An 18006-nucleotide genomic window follows, 5' to 3' on the forward strand; every position below is an offset into this window, starting at 1 on the left:
CTAGGGATACTAGATGCATTGGGAAAGTGCTTCCTTTTAAGTTTACTTGCCAGACCCTCTAGTCAAGTTATTTAAGTGTATTTCTCATCTCAAAGTAAGCCCATTTCTATTGTACTAAACTTTTTCACACAGGGTTGTAAGAAGTACATTATATACTAGTAAATAATGCCAGCACTATAAAACTTTGCTTATAAAAATCTATTGTCAAATTTGTTCTTAAAAAAGAACAAAGCAAGGGTTGGGGTTGTGGCTCAGTGGTGGAGCCCTTATCTAGCATGTGTGAGACCCTGAGTTTGATTCTCAGCATCACATATAAATAAATAAAATAAAGGTCTATTGACAACTAAAAAAAAAAAATTAAAAAAAAAGAACAAAGCAAGTCTTTGTTGTTTGTGACATTAATTAGAAGTTAAAATCTTAAATCATAATATAAAAGCATTTTTCTTCTGTGTTCTCTGTACCATCTCAGACACAGGGATCTCCTTGAGTTTAATTGGATACTGCATCTGTTTAACAACAGTAGTCTAGGCATTTTGTACTGAAATTCTTTTTCTTTCTTTCCTTTTTGTTTTTGGTACTGGGGATTTAACCCAGAGGCACTTTAACGCTGAACTATATAGCCAGCCCTTTTTATTTTTTGAGACAAGGTCTCACCAAGTTGCTCAGGACCTCATTAAATTGCTCAGGCTAGCCTCGAATTTGTTATCCTCCTGCATATGCTACCATGCCTGGCTTGGAGTTCTTGTTTTTTCTGTACTTCCAAAGTTGAAATGTCTCTATTCCCAAGCCCAGTATATTTAATCCCCAGAACTCAATGGGATAATCATCATACACAAAAATACCATAGTACTATAGCCTAAAATTTAAGTACAAATTCCTGAGTTGATTATGACATTTATAGCAACTTCTATTCTAAATCCAAATCCTATCTTTATTTGTGTAAAAGCAGTTGGTATTCCATGGTCATCGTCATCTTTTTTTATTTTATTTTAATTTTTTTGTAGTTGTAGATGAACAGAATGCCTTTTTTAAATTTACTTTTTATTCAGTTCTAAGGATTGAACCCGGTGCCTCACATGTGCTAGGCAAGTGCTCTGCTACTGAGATATAGCCCCAGCTCTCATGGCTTTTAAATTTATTTGTTTCTTTATGGGGGGTTGGGTTACCAGGAATAGAACTCAGGGGCATTCTACCACTGAGCCACATCTTCAGCTCTATTTTGTTATTTTATTTAGAGAGAGTGTCTCTCTGAGTTGCTTAGTGCCTGGATGTTTGCTGAGGCTGACTTTGAACTCACAATCCTCCTGCCTCAGCCTCCTGAGCTGCTGGGATTACAGGCATCTGCCATCATGCCTGGTTTATGCTTAACTTTTTGTGGGGGTACTGGGGATTGAACCCAGGAATGCTGTGCCATTGAGCCACACCTCTAGCCCTTTTTTAATTTTTAATTTCGAGACAGGGTTACACTAAGTTGCTTTGGGCCTTGCTAAAGCTGGCCTTGAATTTGGTGATCTTCCTACCTCAGCCTCCCGATCCCTTGGGGTTACAGGCAGGCACCACTGTGTCTGGCTAATACTTTAGATCCAAGTTCTTGGAAATCATTTGTAAAAATGTTAGTAGAAGGAGACAATAGAAAACGTATATCTTTCGTGTTTTTTTTTTTCCTTTTTCTAGTCAATCTATGATACTAGACCAAAATTGTCATTTGTAACCTTAAAACTCAATTTTTAAAAATATTTTTTAGTTTTTGATGGACCTTTATTTTATTTCTTTATATATGATGCTGAGAATCGAACCCAGTGCGTCACACATGCTAGGCAAACACGCTACCACTGAGCCACAACCTCAGCTCCAAAACTCAATTTTTTAAAAAAATATTTTTATTAGTTATTGATGGACCTTTACTTATTTATTTGTTTATATGTGGTGCTGAGAATCAAACCCAGGGCCTCACACATGCTAGGCAAGCGCTCTACCACTAAGCCATAGCCACAGCCCCAAAACTCAATTTGTAACCTTAAAACTCAATAAAACCCACCATCTGTGCCCCAAAAGAAAAAAAAATTCTTTTTTTCTTTCTTTCTTTTTTTCTTTTTTTTGAGTAGCTTTTGAAAATTTCAGAACTAGCAAATTTTAGAAACTCACTATGGTTATACCTTTGGTTCCCAGGTTTTCCTGATGTTTCTTCTTGCTTTTTTGGTGTGGTTATGTATATTTTAAATATCTTTATTTTCCTTTTAGGATGGCTTATATGATATCTTCTCTAACTCTTGTTTCTGGCACTCTAATTTTGAATGTATGGGGACCAAGCATTGCTTATTAGAATAAATATCTCTTGCTTTTCTGTAGTTATTAATCTAGCAGGGTAATAAGAGTTTCTTATGCTATGTAATGTGCCAATATTGGAATTCTCTAGTCCAAAGAGTTGGAATAATTCTTAAACTTTTAAGTGCATTTCCATAGAGAAAACACATCCTGAAAAGATTTTCAGATTGGAGTTGCTTACAAATGTGTTTGCAGGGGCAATGAAAAGTAGAATGTTTCCTCTCTTCTTTGTTCTGCTTCCATTTCTAGCCCAGTGTTAGTGGTTGGAGAAATCCCCTCAAAAGATACCTTTTATTGGGGGTATTTTCAAGCCTATATTTTCAGTAGTGTCACAAGGCAAAGTGTTTTTTGTTTTATTTCATCTTGTTTTAGTGTTTTGATTCTGGGGATTGAACCCAAGGCCTTGTGCATCCTTGGCAAGTACTCTGTCACTGAACTATATCCCTAGCCCTCAAGTGCCTTTTATCAGTGTTTTTTGTTAATATCCAAACTTTTGAGTTAATAATCTTCCCTTCCTAAACATTCCCTATTATAAGCATCTTTTTGTACAGAAACAAGGTCTGGGGGGTCCAATTTCCTTAGGCTGCCATTTCCCAGGTTTATATATAAGCCCTAGGGGATATAATAGTGATCAAAACACATCTGTCTTTTTTTTTTTTAATTGATTTTTTTAATATACTACAGCAGAATGCATTACAATTCATATTACACATACAGAGCATAATTTTTCATACTTCTGGTTGTATATAAAGTATACTCACACCAATTCCAAAACACGATCTGTCTTTATGGAGCATAATGTTTAGGAGGAAAGACATAATGAATAAAATTATAATTGTGGGAAAGAAAAGTATGGGGAAGCCATGAGTATATAAAATAGAAGACACAGCTCTCTTGGATGTGGAAATAGTGATGGTGAAAGCCATGATTTGAAAGATGGACACAGGCTGGTCTGAGTGCAGTGGTGTATGAACATAAGAGTAAAATGAGGAGGGAGAATGAGCAGGTAGATGGTTTCAGGAAAAAAAAAAAAGAATATGGTGAATATAGCCTTTGAGGCAAGAAGAGTGGCATGGAAAGAGTCTTGAACAGATGACCATGGACAGATAATACAGTTTTGTAGGATATGTAAGAATATCTTCTTTGAGCCTGTTGTAGCACATGCCTTTTCCCTGCAGTAATTTTGGAAAGTGATCCATTTATGTATAATAGACATACACCATTCCCACATCCAACTTAATCTTCTCACTTACAAAATGTTTTCATCTGAGTCTGAACCCTATATTTGCGGAGCCTGGATTCCAAAATAATGGGCTCAATGTAGTCACCAACTCCTTAGCTTTATATATCATAGGATAAATTCTATAAGAAAAGTTGAATGGCTGCTATCTAGCAGGATAAATGCCAAGTAGCTTATCAACTTGTGCTGTTTTGAGGTAATCATAGCCATGACCCTGGAAGCAAGCTTTTTACCTGCCATTATCAGATTAGTGTGTGTAAACTAGAGGTACTGATCTTGGTCTCTTTTCGGCATATAAACATTGATATCTTTCTTGGATCTGGCTATTAAAATTTGGAGTTCTAACATGAATCATGTTTCAAAATGTTAGTCTCTTTTGACTTATTCTGCAGACTGATTGAAAACTGTCAGATGTTTGTGTTTAGAATGTACTATTCCAAAATTGCAAATGTTTCATCAACTTTTGTATTAGTAGATTATAATTATACATATTAGTGCAATTCTTATTACATATTTGTGTATGCACACAGTATAAAAATATAATTTGGTCAGTCATATAAAAACATGGAATAGTTTGCATGTTGTCTTTCTGCAGAGTCCATGCTAATCTTTTCTATATCATTTCAATTTTGATACGCGTACTGTCGAAGCAAGCACCTTCATCCATTTTCTTGCAACTATATTGCTTATTTCCTAAGAATGTATGGACAGGAAACATCATGTAGATGAACTAAATCCTTATCTGGTATCTTTTTTCTGCTCATCTAAACTAGATTCTTTACAGCCTAAATAAAACCAAATTGGTCTTACATGGTTTTTTTTCCCCTTTCTTTATCTGATCCAGCTTAAACAATTAGGATATGGACATAGTAGCTATAAGAGGGAAGAGAAAAAGGGGGGAAAAAAGTTTGCTTTTTTTTCTTGGAAGAAACCACCGATGCAAGTGAAAATGGTTACACTTATTCTAGATTATATATATGTATATATAGTGTATCCTTTGAGGTGGGAGTTTGGGGGGAATCTTGTACAGCAAATCATATTCCCATTGTTAATTTCAAACCTTTTTTATATTGATACTTTTATTTGTAAAATACATTGCTCATGCTGAAGATATTTTCACACTGTTAAATTTCTGTATAGTTTTTGTTATTGTAAGTTTCTATTTTGTTTTGTTTTTTACCACTGAGCTACATACCCAGTTCTTTTTATTTTTAAGACAGAGTCTTGGGCTGGGGATGTGGCTCAAGCGGTAGCGCGCTCGCCTGGCATGCGTGTGGCCCGGGTTCGATCCTCAGCACCACATACAAACAGAGATGTTGTGTCTGCCGAGAACTAAAAAATAAATATGAAAAAAAAAAAAAAAAAGACAGAGTCTCACTAAATTGCTGAGGCTGGCCTTGAAACTGCAATCCTCTTCCTTCCGGCTAAATTTCTAAAAAGGTTTTAAAGTCTTATTCTCAATTTCTTACATTATTGTGGAATGGTAAGTGTACCTAATGACCTCAATTTACAGCCACATTTTGAACAATGCTATTTAAATATTTTCTAGAGTAGATAATAATACAAGATGTTTCTGGCATGTCACAGCTGGAACTTAGAATTTGGAATCACATTTCCCAGAAAAACAGCGTAAATACTATTAATATCACAGTGTAAAATGGGCCATGAACCCTGACCTTCAAAAACTATTACTCTAGGAGGACATTCTTATCCTTTACAAAAAGCATTTATTAAGTGTCTTTCTGTAAGACACTGCTAGGGACACCAATAAAATATAAAGATTTCAAAAGAATGTGTATGCAGGAATAGTGACAGTAATAAATAAAAGTGTTTATAAAGTAAAGATGTTATACTTAAGTTTTGGATGGGTGGGCTTGGTGTCTTGGTAAAATGAGAGAATACTGGATCTGTTATTTTATGCAAACTTCACAACCTTAACAGAGGTAATTGTACTCATAGGTATCAGGTCACAACTAAGAACTGAACCAGAAGTGAAATTGGAATTTTCTGGTTCTTTTATCATTCTATTTTCTCATGTAAAGCTTTAATGAAGATAATAAGAAATGAAACCATATTATAGGCAGTGATTAGACAATGGATTTGGTAGTTGGGTACTAATTAGAAAATTGCAGCCAGGTGTGGTGGCTCACGCCTGTAATCCCTGTGACTGGAGAGGCTGAAGCAGGAGGATCGAGAGTTCAAAGCCAGCCTTAGCAATAGGGAGGCACCAAGCAACTCAGACACTCTGTCTCTAAATAAAATACAAAATAGGGCTGGAGATGTGGCTCAATGGTTGAGTGCCCCTGAGTTCAGTCCCCGGTACCAAGAAAAAAAAAGTTGTAGAAAAGGAATTTTTAAAACAAGAAAATATTAAAAGTAAAATTAGTAGCACACTTGCCTGGCATGTGTGAGGCACTGGGTTCGATTCTCAGCACCACATATAAATAAATAAAATAAAGATCTATCAACAAATAAAAAAAAAAGGAAAGAAAATATGCAGAAAGGAAGAAAATGGTGTTTTCAGAAAATTAATCTGCATGAGGATTTGCGTTCAATCTTCCAACGTAAAGAAAAAGGAAAGATTAACTTGGCCTTGTATATAGGTTTAATTGAACCAACTAAGAGTTGGCTAGAGTTGTAATGGATTATCTTCTAACGTGTGGAAGTTATAGAATGTTTCTTTCTTTTAGCTATATTTTGGAGTTTTCACTACTTTTTAAGGAAATATTTATGAAATTTTTGAAATTACTTTTTTTTAGTACTGGGGATCAAACCCAGGGGCACTTAACCACTGAGCTATATCCCAGCCTTTTTTATATTTGAGACAGGGTCTTGCTAAATTGCTGACACTGGCTTTGAGCTCAATGATGATTCTCCTGCCTCAGCCTCCTAAGCCACTGAAATTACAGGTGTGCACCACCACACGCATCTTATTTATGGGTCCATTTTTTTTTTTTTAAAGAGAGAGAGAGAGAATTTTTAATATTTATTTTTTAGTTATCGGCGGACACAACATCTTTGTATGTATGTGGTGCTGAGGATCGAACCTGGGCCACACGCATGCCAGGCGAGTGCGCTACCGCTTAAGCCACATCCCCAACCCTATGGGTCCATTTTTATGGGAAAATTTGAACTATCCTCCTTCTCTTTCCTTTTATTGGTGCGTACTAGGGATTGAACCCTGGGGCACTTAACCACTGAGCTACATCTCCAGCCCTTTTTATGTTTTATTTTGAGACCGGGTCTCACTATGTTTATGTGGCTGGCCTCAAATTTGTGATCCTTCTGCCTCAGCCTCCCAAGTTGCTTGGATTAAAGGCGTGTGCCACCCTGCCCATCCTATGAACCATCCTTTTAGTAAAATATCATGTAAATGACTAACGTACTTTTAAAATATCGACTTTGAGTATAGTTTACATTTAATAAATATACTCATCTTAAGTATAGTTCAAGGCTTTAAAAAAAAGCTACAGGAGATTGATCCTGGGGTCTTCTGTATCATCAAGTTACAGGTCATCAACTTCCCATCCCCCCTCAACAAGTTTTCATGGCTGACCTTGAGCCTCAGCCTCCCGAATGTCTAGGTTTATGAGTGTGCACTACCACTCCTGGCTGATAGTTCAAGTTTTAACAAATGTATATACTTTTTAATCTTTGCCACAATCAAAAATGTAAAACATTTGCATGACTTTGAAAAATTCTTTGGTTTGTATAGTCAGTCAATTCCCCAATGTCTGCTTTTGTTTGTTTATTTGTTTTAAAGTATAATTTACATTCATTCACTCCTTTTGGTGTATGATTAGTTCTTTTGTCAAACTTATACAGTCAGATATCAATCACTGCAGTCCAGATAAACCCTAAAATTTTTTTCTTGCCTCTTTCATTGTTAGTCTTTCCCACGTGTTTTTAAAACCATCTGATTTATGTCACAAAATAATTTAAAAGTGCTTCTAATATTTGAATTACCTATTTTTAAGAATTCCATTGTATACTGTTTTTGTTGATATTGTTATCATTAGTTTTTGCCTTTCTTTTTTTTTTTTTCCTTTTTTGGTACCAGAGATTGAACTCGGGGGCACTTGACCAGTGAGCCACATCCCCAGCCCTATTTTGTATTTTACTTTAATTTTTTTTTTTTTCTATTTTGTATTTTATTTAGAGACGTGAGTTGCTTAGCGCCTCGCCATTGCTAAGGCTGGCTTTGAACTCGTGATCCTCCTGTTTCAGCCTCCCGAGCTGCTGGGATTATAGGTGTACACCACCATACCCAGCTCTGCCTCAGTTTTTGCCTCTTAATTATACTTTTTAGGGGCTGGGGTTGTGACTCAGAGGTAGAGTGCTCGCCTAGCAAATGTGAGGTACTGGGTTCAAACCTCGGCACCACATAAAAATGAAATAAAGATATTGTGCCCACCTACAACTAAAAATAAATATTAAAAAATTATACTAATACTGCTTAAACCTTTGTACTTCCACTCTTCCATTGTCATTTTGTTCTCTACTGATATTCTCGCATACTTTCCTTAGTACAGTTCTAGAAGTGCCCCCACAATGTTCCTGCTCTAGTTTTTTTATCAGTTGGATGGTTTACTTCACTTAGAAAATACAGGCATCCCTACATCTTTCATCGAAATATCTTACTTGCCTCTTCTATATCTTGGAAAAGAGGAGTCCTAGGCAAATTTAGAGTATAATATGTTCTCATTTTTGTCATTGCTCTAGCCTCAATGTCTTTCTGTAACTCTTCCTTTCTACTATAAAAAATATCTAGATTATTACCATTATGTAAGAAAAAACAAAACAAAAAACCAGATACCCTTGACTGGTTCTTATTGTTCTGTAAGTATTATTTACTTTCATTCTTTTCACTGGTAAATTTCTTGAGTTAAAGGATCAGTTCTGCTTTCCTTTCCTCACTGTCTGTTTTCTCTTGGTTTTTATAACCTGAATTGCCAGTATCACATCATAGAAAGTGTGCTCTAAAATGTTATGAACGACTCCTGACCAATAGATAAGCCTGTTTTCTCTTGAGCTTTAAAGGTTTACAAAAGCTGTTGGTGTTTGTTTATTCTGTCCCATCCTAATAGTTTTTCATTGATAATAGCTGTTTTTCAAAACAAAGGCTCACTGGTTCATGCTTCCTTCTGAATAGCTTCTTCAGAAAAAAGTGGAAATGGCATGTTGAAAGTGAATTACAGAACTATAGTAGATTTGTAGTTGGTGTTTCACTCCTAGTTGAAATGTAAAACAGAGGGTTTGCATCATGGATTAGGAGGGTTGAATTTTTCCATTGCTTTAAGTCAAACACTTGGATCAATTCAACTCTCCTTATCAAAATTTCCTTTTGCAATGTGGGAAGAGAAACTTTCCATTTTGTAGGTAAGACACTAAAGCACAGTAATTTATCTGGCATCTCATTTTGTCTATTTTTTTTCCCTGCCCTATTCCTGTGTTTTTGTTTTTGCTTTTATTTTTGTGGATTTGGAGGATTTTAGTTGTTTATTTGTTTAAAGTATATAGTAGACATACTCATTTGGATGTCATTCTTAATGATGGTAAAGCACATGGAGTCATGGGCCAGAACAGCAATTAAGAATGAGAAAATCAAATATTTATAAATTAGCTGGAGTGGCTTTCACTGTTATAAATTAAAGTCTAGGCTATTTTATTATAGAATATTAATGTGATGAAAACTTTTGTTTGTTTTGTTTAGCTTGTCAGCTCATTTGCAGCTTACATTTACTGGTTTCTTCCACAAAAATGGTATGTACCTTAAATATTTTGGCATCCAACAACCAAATATGTTTGGGAATGTTTAAAAAAATTGGTATTAAGATTACATTTAATGGGAAAGATGTTCTATTGGGGAAGTGTTCTTTGTTGTTTTTCAACGCTGGAAATGGAGTCTAGGGCCTTGTGTAAGTTAGGTAAGTGCTCTACTGCTGAGATCAGCCCCAGCCCTCTGCTACTTGTTTTTGAACTTCAGGTTTGAAGTCTAATGATGAAAATTTTAATTAATTGCCTTAGAACTGGAATAGGGGACTCGGGTTGTAGCCCAGCGGTAGAGGACTTACCTAGCATGTGTGAGGCACTGGGTTCAATCCTTAGCACTGCATATAAATAAGTAAAAAATAAAGTTTCGTTGACAACTAACTAAATAAATACATATGTCTACATATATTTAGAAAAACCACAATAGGTAAAGAATCCATTCTGCAAAGACACTTTGAGTTAATGTTATTGCATCATGTTTTTTTCTAAATAAATGGATATTATCAATATGTTAGGCATTAAACCAAGGAAATTATGTAATATTTTATATTACTTCAGTAAAACCTGAAAGCATGCTGGGGAAAATTATAGTTGTTTTTTTAAAACATGGATAAAATGCCTCTAAACTTAGTCCATCCTAAATTTGTGTATACATCCACTAATTATCGTGGAATGGAATAAAACCTTTACTATCAACAGAGACCAGGTTGGTCTTCCTTTATTGTTCAGTAAGAAAGTTTAAGGGGCTGGATATGTATATAGTTTAGTAGTAGAGTACCTGCATAGCATGTGAAAGACCTTAGCACTGATTCAAAGTCCTGCTGGAAAACAAAAAAACCAACGAAGTTTTATATTAAAATAGTATAGTAGAACATTTTAAGTGTTTTTTTTTTGGGGGGGTGGTGGTGGTGCTGGGGATTAAACTTAGGGGTACTCATCCATTGAGCCACATCCCCAACCTTATTTTGTATTTTATTTAGAGACAGGGTCTCACTGAGTTGTCTAGGGCCTTGCTAAGTTTCTAAGGCTGGCTTTGAACTTGTGATCCTCCTGCCTCAGCCTCCTGAGCTGCTCAGATTGTAGGCGTGTGCCACTGATTGATGATTTTAATGTACGATTTTTGTAATTTGGTCATGTCTATTATCAGCTAATGTAATTTTCAGGTTTTGCCTTAGATCTGGTCCATTTTTATATAAGAAGTAAGCCAAATGGCATTTCTATGTTTTTCCCCCCCTAAATTATTTACAGTTATATTCTGGGATCCTTATTTTTATTCATCTATATTTGGTTTTCTGTGGTACTTCGAAAGTATGTATCAAATCTAATACTTTTGTTTTTTCTTTTTTGAGGTACTGGGGATTAAACCCAGGGCCTAGCACATGCTAGGCAAATGGTCTACCAAATGGTCTACCATTGAGCTGTATCCGAGCTCATAATTTTAACTTTTAGGTTCATTTGCTCTTTGTTTCCAGAGACTTGTTAAAGTGCATATATATATATATATATATATATATATATATATATATATATATATCTCTTTGGGAAGCAGTGTGTTTAAACTATTTTTTCCTGTTCTCCAAGACAAAATATAAAGTTTGAAAATTGGTCAAATTCACTTTGTTTCTTTTCTTTTGTTTTCTTTTTCTTTGGGTACCAGGGATTGAACTGGGGCACTCAACCACTGAACCACATCCCCAACCCTATATTGTGTTTTATTAGAAACAGAGTCTCACTGAGTTGCTAAGCACCTTGCTATTGCTGAGGCTGGCTTTGAACTCGAGATACTCCTGTCTCAGCCTCCAAAGCCACTGGGGTTACAGGCGTGCTCCACCATACCCGCTGTTTCTTTTCTGTATATTATTAAAAGTCAATCTGAAAGTGAGCTCTGATGATAGTTTCCTGAAAACAATTTCCTATTATAACTTTGAAATTAGCATAAGTTAGGAAGAAGCAAGTACATTTCCTCTCATATTCATTCAAGTTACATTTTTTTTTAAAGGAATTAACGTTAAGAAACCAGGATACAAAATCAATGTCAAAATCCCTAGGGCTGGGGATATAGCTCAGTTGGTAGAATGCTTGCCTCATGTGCACAAGGCCCTGGGTTCAATCCCCAGCACCACAAAAAAAAAGAAAAGAAAAATCCCTAAAATTTGCATTTTTCCCCTTTTTGTTTTGAAGACTTTTGCTTAGCAATTGCTACTAAAAGAGCTAAGAATAAAAATAGAGATTATTAGGGTACCATTTTCATGGTGAGAATTATTCTGAGAGTTTTTGTTTCTGAGTTTTGACTGTTGGATTATTTTTTTGCTATACATGTGTTTTCATCCTGATTCAGCTTTCAAAGAGACTGATACAAATGCTTACACCCTGTGTGAAGAGATGATTTTTAAAGTGAAAAAGTATTATTGGAAACTTTTTGTTTCTTCATGTATGTGATGATATATTCATCTGTTATAATAGTTCTATGTAGAAGGTTAATGAGGAATTAATGATTGAATATTTAGTTATTTACATTTTGGACTTTATGATGTAGCAGAGATTGATCCTAGGACTTCTCACATGCTAGGCAGGTCCTCTTCTATTGAGCTACATTCACAGCTCTGAACCTTTGGGACTTTAAAGACAAGCATATTATAGAGGAGTACTCTGGAACCTAAAATTTGCAAGGCTTTTGTTAATTGATATAGAAAATATAGACTTTAGTATTCAAAACTGAAATTAGTAAATTTTATAAGCTATGGGATTATCCTAGGTAGTAAACAGTAGCAAGGTTTTGCTTTCCTATTTAGACTTTATAAATTCTGGGGAAAGGGTTTTTTAAAAAAAAACAAAACTAACTTATTTTTCTAAAATTGTGATCAATTAAAGAACCTTTTTAGTTTAGTATCTCATAAACAAACATATAATAGTAACCAATTTAAATTTCTTAGTAATAGATTTTGGAAGGAGGAAAAAATTAAAGATACTTTTTTTTTTCCTGTATATATTCATTTCTTTCATAATTTCTGCCAAGAGGGTTTAACTAAAATGTTTATCAAAATTACTTTTTAGTAGCAGTTTATTATGTTATTATCATAAATGTTAAATCTTGAAATCAGAAGTAGTTGGTATATAGGAAGGTAATTATGTTTTTCTTGTGAAAGGTTTATTTAAATTACTATATAAAGAGGCTTTTAAAGTGTTTGCTGCAAGTTTGGAACTTAATTGGGGAAAGAAGAATGAATCAACTTGTTTTGAGTCTTTATTGTGGGAAGTCTTTGTTGTTTGAAATTCCCAAACTTCTTGGGAAAATACATACTGTATTTATTTATAGTATTGATTTTCTGTTTAGATAAGCCATCACAAAACTCAGAAAATGAACAAAATTCTGTTACCCTAGAAGTCCTGCTTGTCAAAGTTTGCCACAAAAAAAGAAAGGTAATGTATAAAATACTGATAGATCAAGTGGAATGATTTTATTAATTAAACTTGTTTATGCATATGTAGAAATATGTTGATGGCTGAATTATAACACTAACTTCTTTTTGGCCTTCCATAACTTTGTGTTTTTTTAATAATGCATACAAAACTTTCTCCACAGGAATCTGGAGATAAGGAAAGAAGCTATATTTTAGCATTTTATGATGTGAATTTATTTGCTTCACTGTCATTTCAGTTCTGTTAGGTTCTTTCTTGCTATTAGTACTCATTAAAATTTTAAATAAGGGGTAAGAGAGAGGTTTTTTCCCAAAAGAAACACTACTCTCAGGCAAAGAAATTTTGTTATCAGCATTATCAGCCATTAACTTATTAATACATTGCTTCAAATTTTTATTTAGAAGATAAAATCTTTTCACCATAGAAACAAGTGTTACAGTGGTTAAGTTTCCTGGGCAACCTACCAAAGCCAACAGATATACTTTGAGTAGCTTCAAGTCCTTCAGTCTTTTAAGAGAAACAGGAACTGACCTATATAGAGGTTCCTATGCTTATGTCCTGTCAGAATCTTAGTAAGATGATAAGGGGGTTGAAAACTGCTGGAGCATTGGTGAAAAGTTGGCTATGGCCATAGGAAGCAGCAATATAATTACATATATTAAAAAGTTTATGTAAAGTTTGGACACATTGCTCCTTACTTCTACCCAACCCCCATACAAACAGTGAGGGAAAAATTGTGCAAGAATTAGATAATTAAAATGTGAATTTAAGCCGGGTGTGGTGGCGCATGCCTGTAATCCCAGCAATTTGGGAGGCTGAGGCAGGAGGATTGCAAGTTCAAGGCCAGCCTCAGGTATTTAGTGAGGCCCTAAGCAACTTAGTGAGACCCTATCTCAATAAAAAATAAAAATGCTAGGGATGTAGTTCAGGTTTTAAAGGGCCCCTGGGTTCAATCCCAGTATCTCCCTCAAATGCAAAAAAAATGTGAATAATAATGTAATGTGATTCTTTTTAGTTTTTCTAAAAAAGCACCAATGTCTTCTTGGAAGGATATAATAGTCAACTGCCAGTATTAGTCATTCTGTAGTGTTAGAACTTGGGGTGTGAGTGAGATTTAATATTTCTCATTTTACACTCCTTTGTGCAGTAGATTATTAGCCAATATTCTAGTTTTTTTTTTTGTTTTGTTTTGTTTTTTAAAAGATACTACCATAAGAGAGATAATATGTGGTCTGGGGTTGTGGTTCAGTGGAAGAGCGCTTGCCTAACATGTGTGAGGCACTGGGTTCAATCCTCAGCACCACGTAAAAATAAATAAAATAAAGGCATTGTGTCCATCTACTTAAAAAAAAAAGATAATATATAATATGTAGAATAATACCATAAGATATGTCTGTCATCACAAAGGTCCGTCCTCTGTATCTTTCAGTTTTTCTCTTTCAGCATAACATTTTTTAAAAAATATTTTTTAGTTGTTGATAGACCTCTATTTTATTTATTTATATGTGGTGCTAAGAATCGAACCCAGTGCCTCACACATGCCAGGCAAGTGTTCTACTGCTGAGCCCCAGCCCCAGCCCTCAGCATAACATCTTTACATGTTAACAGAACATTACTTAGAATTTGGTAACTATTGCTTCTACTAAACATTTTTTAATATGAATTTGTTTCATAATGTTGACTGTGGGGTTATTACAGCCATCTTGTTTTTCAATTCTGGTGATGTTCATCTGCACCAGATATTGTTGAAAATTTAAGGTAAATGTTGCAGTTACATGGATTTAGCATTTTAAGCATAATTTTTTAATTCCATATTTCTTTTGCACTAACTGGAATAGAACACAAGCTAAGCATTCTGCATCTGAGCTACACCCCCAGTCCCTAATTGCCAATATAAAACTAATTTGTATGACCATCATCTAGATATTGAATATACTGTATCATTATTTTCATCATATTTCAGAAATCTTTAGTTGATTTAATATTTGGAATATAGTTCCACATTTTTTATCTTTGCTTCACAGTTTCCAAAACAGTGATTGTTTTAACATGGCATTTGGTAAGCATGGCCTATACCATGTTTCCTGTAGCTATTAGAAATTTCATTGTATTGTTGCTCATGTATAAATTTAATTTAATAATCTTTACCTTTGCAGGATGTAAGTTGTCCAATAAGACAAGTTCCCACAGGTAAAAAGCAGGTGCCTTTGAATCCCGACCTCAATCAAACAAAACCTGGAAATTTCCCGTCCCTTGCAGTTTCCAGTAATGAATTTGAACCTAGTAACAGCCATATGGTGAAGTCTTACTCATTGCTATTTAGAGTGACTCGTCCGGGAAGAAGAGAGTTTAATGGAATGATAAATGGAGAAACCAATGAAAATATTGGTAATTTTTATTTTAATAATCTTACTAGATTTCATCATTGGAGAATAGGATGGTCAATAAAAATGACTGAATCAGTATTCCTTTATAATGTTCATAGTTGTTTGTGAAGTATTGTTTTGATTATTTTAAAACCTTACCTTTCCAAAGTTGGAAAGACTGATATTTTTAATTGATCTGTTAGCACACAGATTTTTTTTTTAGTTGTTGATAGACCTCTATTGAGGTTGAAAGAATTGTAAATACCTGTCTACTCACTACCTACATTAAAACAGGAACTTTTTAATTAATTAATTTATTTTTTTGAGATAGAGACTCACTTCACTTTGTTGTTCAGGACAGTGTTGAATTCCTGGGTTCAAGTGATCCTTCTGTCTCAGTCCCTAAGTGTTGGGACTCAGGTGCATACCTCTACTTACATCCAGCTTGAATACAAATATTTTATTATATTTATCACATATTTATCCCTCTACCCATTCCTCTATTTCAACAATTTATCTTTGAAAGAATCATCTGACCAACATATAGATGTGGGGTGGGGTGCAGGTTGGGTAAATCAGTCCTATTCTCCAAAGGCTCACAATCTAGCATGTGAAGATGGGCAAGAAATAAATGTGGTAAAATGATGAGTTCTATAATAGAGGTGTATGGAGAAGCACCATAGAGGAAATAATCTTTGTGAGTCTTGAAGTGTTTTTTGAAGTTCCTAAACAGGAACAGTGATTAAGGAGTTTGCTTAGCAAAGAAGATCGTGTCAAACAGAAACCACCATTTGCAAAGATATGGGTTAGTGTCAGTGAATATAAACAAGTAAGGGCATACACATATGGTAAAATTGCAAATTGGAACAAATGTGGTCTGTGGCCTCATTTAGGATAAATGTAGCATGTTTTGTGTTAAGGGACCATATATCATGAATAACATTTTTGTTTGATTTATAAGAAATGTTTGTTAAATTCAGATGTCAATGAAGAACTTCCAGCCAGAAGGAAACGAAATCGTGAAGATGGGGAAAAGACATTTGTTGCACAAATGACAGTATTTGATAAAAACAGGTAATGTTGATGGACAAGTAAGGCTTCCATAATGTTCTAGAAATGTTTACATTCTGAAGTAGAAATTAATGGTGATATTGTTTCCTTACCTTTGTTTCTTTCTTTCTTTCTTTCTTAACAAATGGAGAAAAAAATACTGAATTTCTCTTGATAACAGACAGAATGCAGTAAGCACAGAAAAGGAACTATTAATGATTCAGTTGAGTGTTTTCGTTTGGCAAGTATTTGAGTATCTGTTCTTTGCCAGACACTGTTCAAGGCAGAGAAGGCAACAAAGTTCCTTCATGAGCTTAACTTGTAATGTAGGACATTGACCACTACACAAAAACATTAACTGATGTCACTGTGCTATGAAGAAAAACATAAAGAGAATAAATGATTACTATAAAGCCTGTAGGTGGAGGTAATATTTGAGCAGACTTCAGTGAAATGAGTGCTGTGGAAATCTTAGGGTGTGTGTCTACTGAAGATAAGAAAATTGTATATAATCATTGTGTGGCTATGTGAGTATTTCACATAGGGTGGCAAAGAAATACCTGGGCATATAATCATCTCTGCAGTTTCTATTTGGGGAAAAAACATTTTAGCATCAGTAAAAGAAAGTCTAGGAAACAATGTAGCAGTTTTTTTACACAGAGTCAGTGGATGAAGCCTATACATGCCATGATTTTTTTGTACTAGACTGATTGCTGGTAGTTAAGTACAGTTTACTTGCAGTAAAATAATAGGAGAAAGAGCCAAGAAAAGTAACTGGGCCATTCCTCTTATTTTTAAAAATGAACTAGATTGATGCTTTAACATAATCATTTGTTAGCCACCAGGTAAATAAAAGTGTAAGGCTCTTAATATGACAGCCTTGAAGATTAGATATAATGAGATAGAGCTAATGCACGCTTCTAATCTAGCTACGAGGGGTGCTGAGGCAGGAGGATCATAGTTCAAAGCCAGGCTCTGCAACTTAGTGAGACTGTTTCAAAATTTAAAAAAGGATTGGGGAGATAACTTAGCAATGGAGTATTTTCACAGCATGTTTGAGGCCCTCGGTTCCATCCCCAGCACCTCAAATTAGAGAGAGAGAGAGATTTTGGCTAACATTTGTCTTAGAATATATCATATAATGTCAACATTAGTAATAGGAATCATTGTAGTGTGTTTATTTTTAAAATCAGAAATTTGAGTGTGGATCAAATTTATATAGAAAACAATAGGAACATAAACATACTAGAAGACAGTGATTATGTCTTTTAGCAGTGAGGACAATGCTTACTGGGCTTTGTTGATATTGATAAATGTTCTGTTTTAGGCAGTGAGCGGGTACATTATGTTTTCTTTTTTCTAATTTACATATGTTTTAACATATTCCTTGTATGAAAGGAATGCTTTTTTAATATTTATTTTTTAGTTGTAGTTGTACACAAACTTATTTATTTGTTTTTATGTGGTGCTGAGGATCGAACCCAGAGCCATAACCCCAGACCCAAGCAATGCTTTTTCTAATGAAAAAATACCAAGAAGAAACAGGGTGAATTTTTCCCCAAGTTTTAATTTTGAAAATTACCAAGCCTCTAAAACAGTTGAAAGAATGATTATTTAAGACCATATATCCTTCACCTAGACTTATCTGTTAATATTTTGCCACAGTTGCTGCACTAGCGAGTATGTTTTATTTTTATGCTGAACCAGGTAAAAGATTACTTTTTTTGTGTGGTTCTGGAGATCAAACCCAGGGCCTTGTGCATGCAAGGCAAGCACTCTACCAACTGAGCTATATTCCCAGCCATGAAAGATTACTTTTTATTCCTCATTCTT

The 18006-nt window shown here is 34.6% G+C and overlaps 1 protein-coding gene and 1 pseudogene across 2 annotated transcripts in view; one reads left to right on the forward strand and one right to left on the reverse strand.

The window, feature by feature from the left end:
* Positions 1–18006, forward strand: part of Suz12 (SUZ12 polycomb repressive complex 2 subunit) — a 48452-nt gene that overhangs the window by 11140 nt on the left and 19306 nt on the right. For both annotated transcript variants that reach the window (XM_027924186.2, XM_027924187.2), the window contains 4 exons: positions 9279–9328; positions 12672–12757; positions 14914–15145; positions 16104–16197. In XM_027924186.2, the coding sequence (XP_027779987.2) occupies positions 9279–9328; positions 12672–12757; positions 14914–15145; positions 16104–16197 (462 nt within the window). The remainder of the gene's footprint in view (positions 1–9278; positions 9329–12671; positions 12758–14913; positions 15146–16103; positions 16198–18006) is intronic.
* LOC114083068 (U6 spliceosomal RNA) lies at positions 4124–4222 on the reverse strand (annotated as a pseudogene).

The sequence above is a fragment of the Marmota flaviventris genome, chromosome 17 (assembly GCF_047511675.1).
Source record: "Marmota flaviventris isolate mMarFla1 chromosome 17, mMarFla1.hap1, whole genome shotgun sequence".
Taxonomy (NCBI): domain Eukaryota; kingdom Metazoa; phylum Chordata; class Mammalia; order Rodentia; family Sciuridae; genus Marmota; species Marmota flaviventris.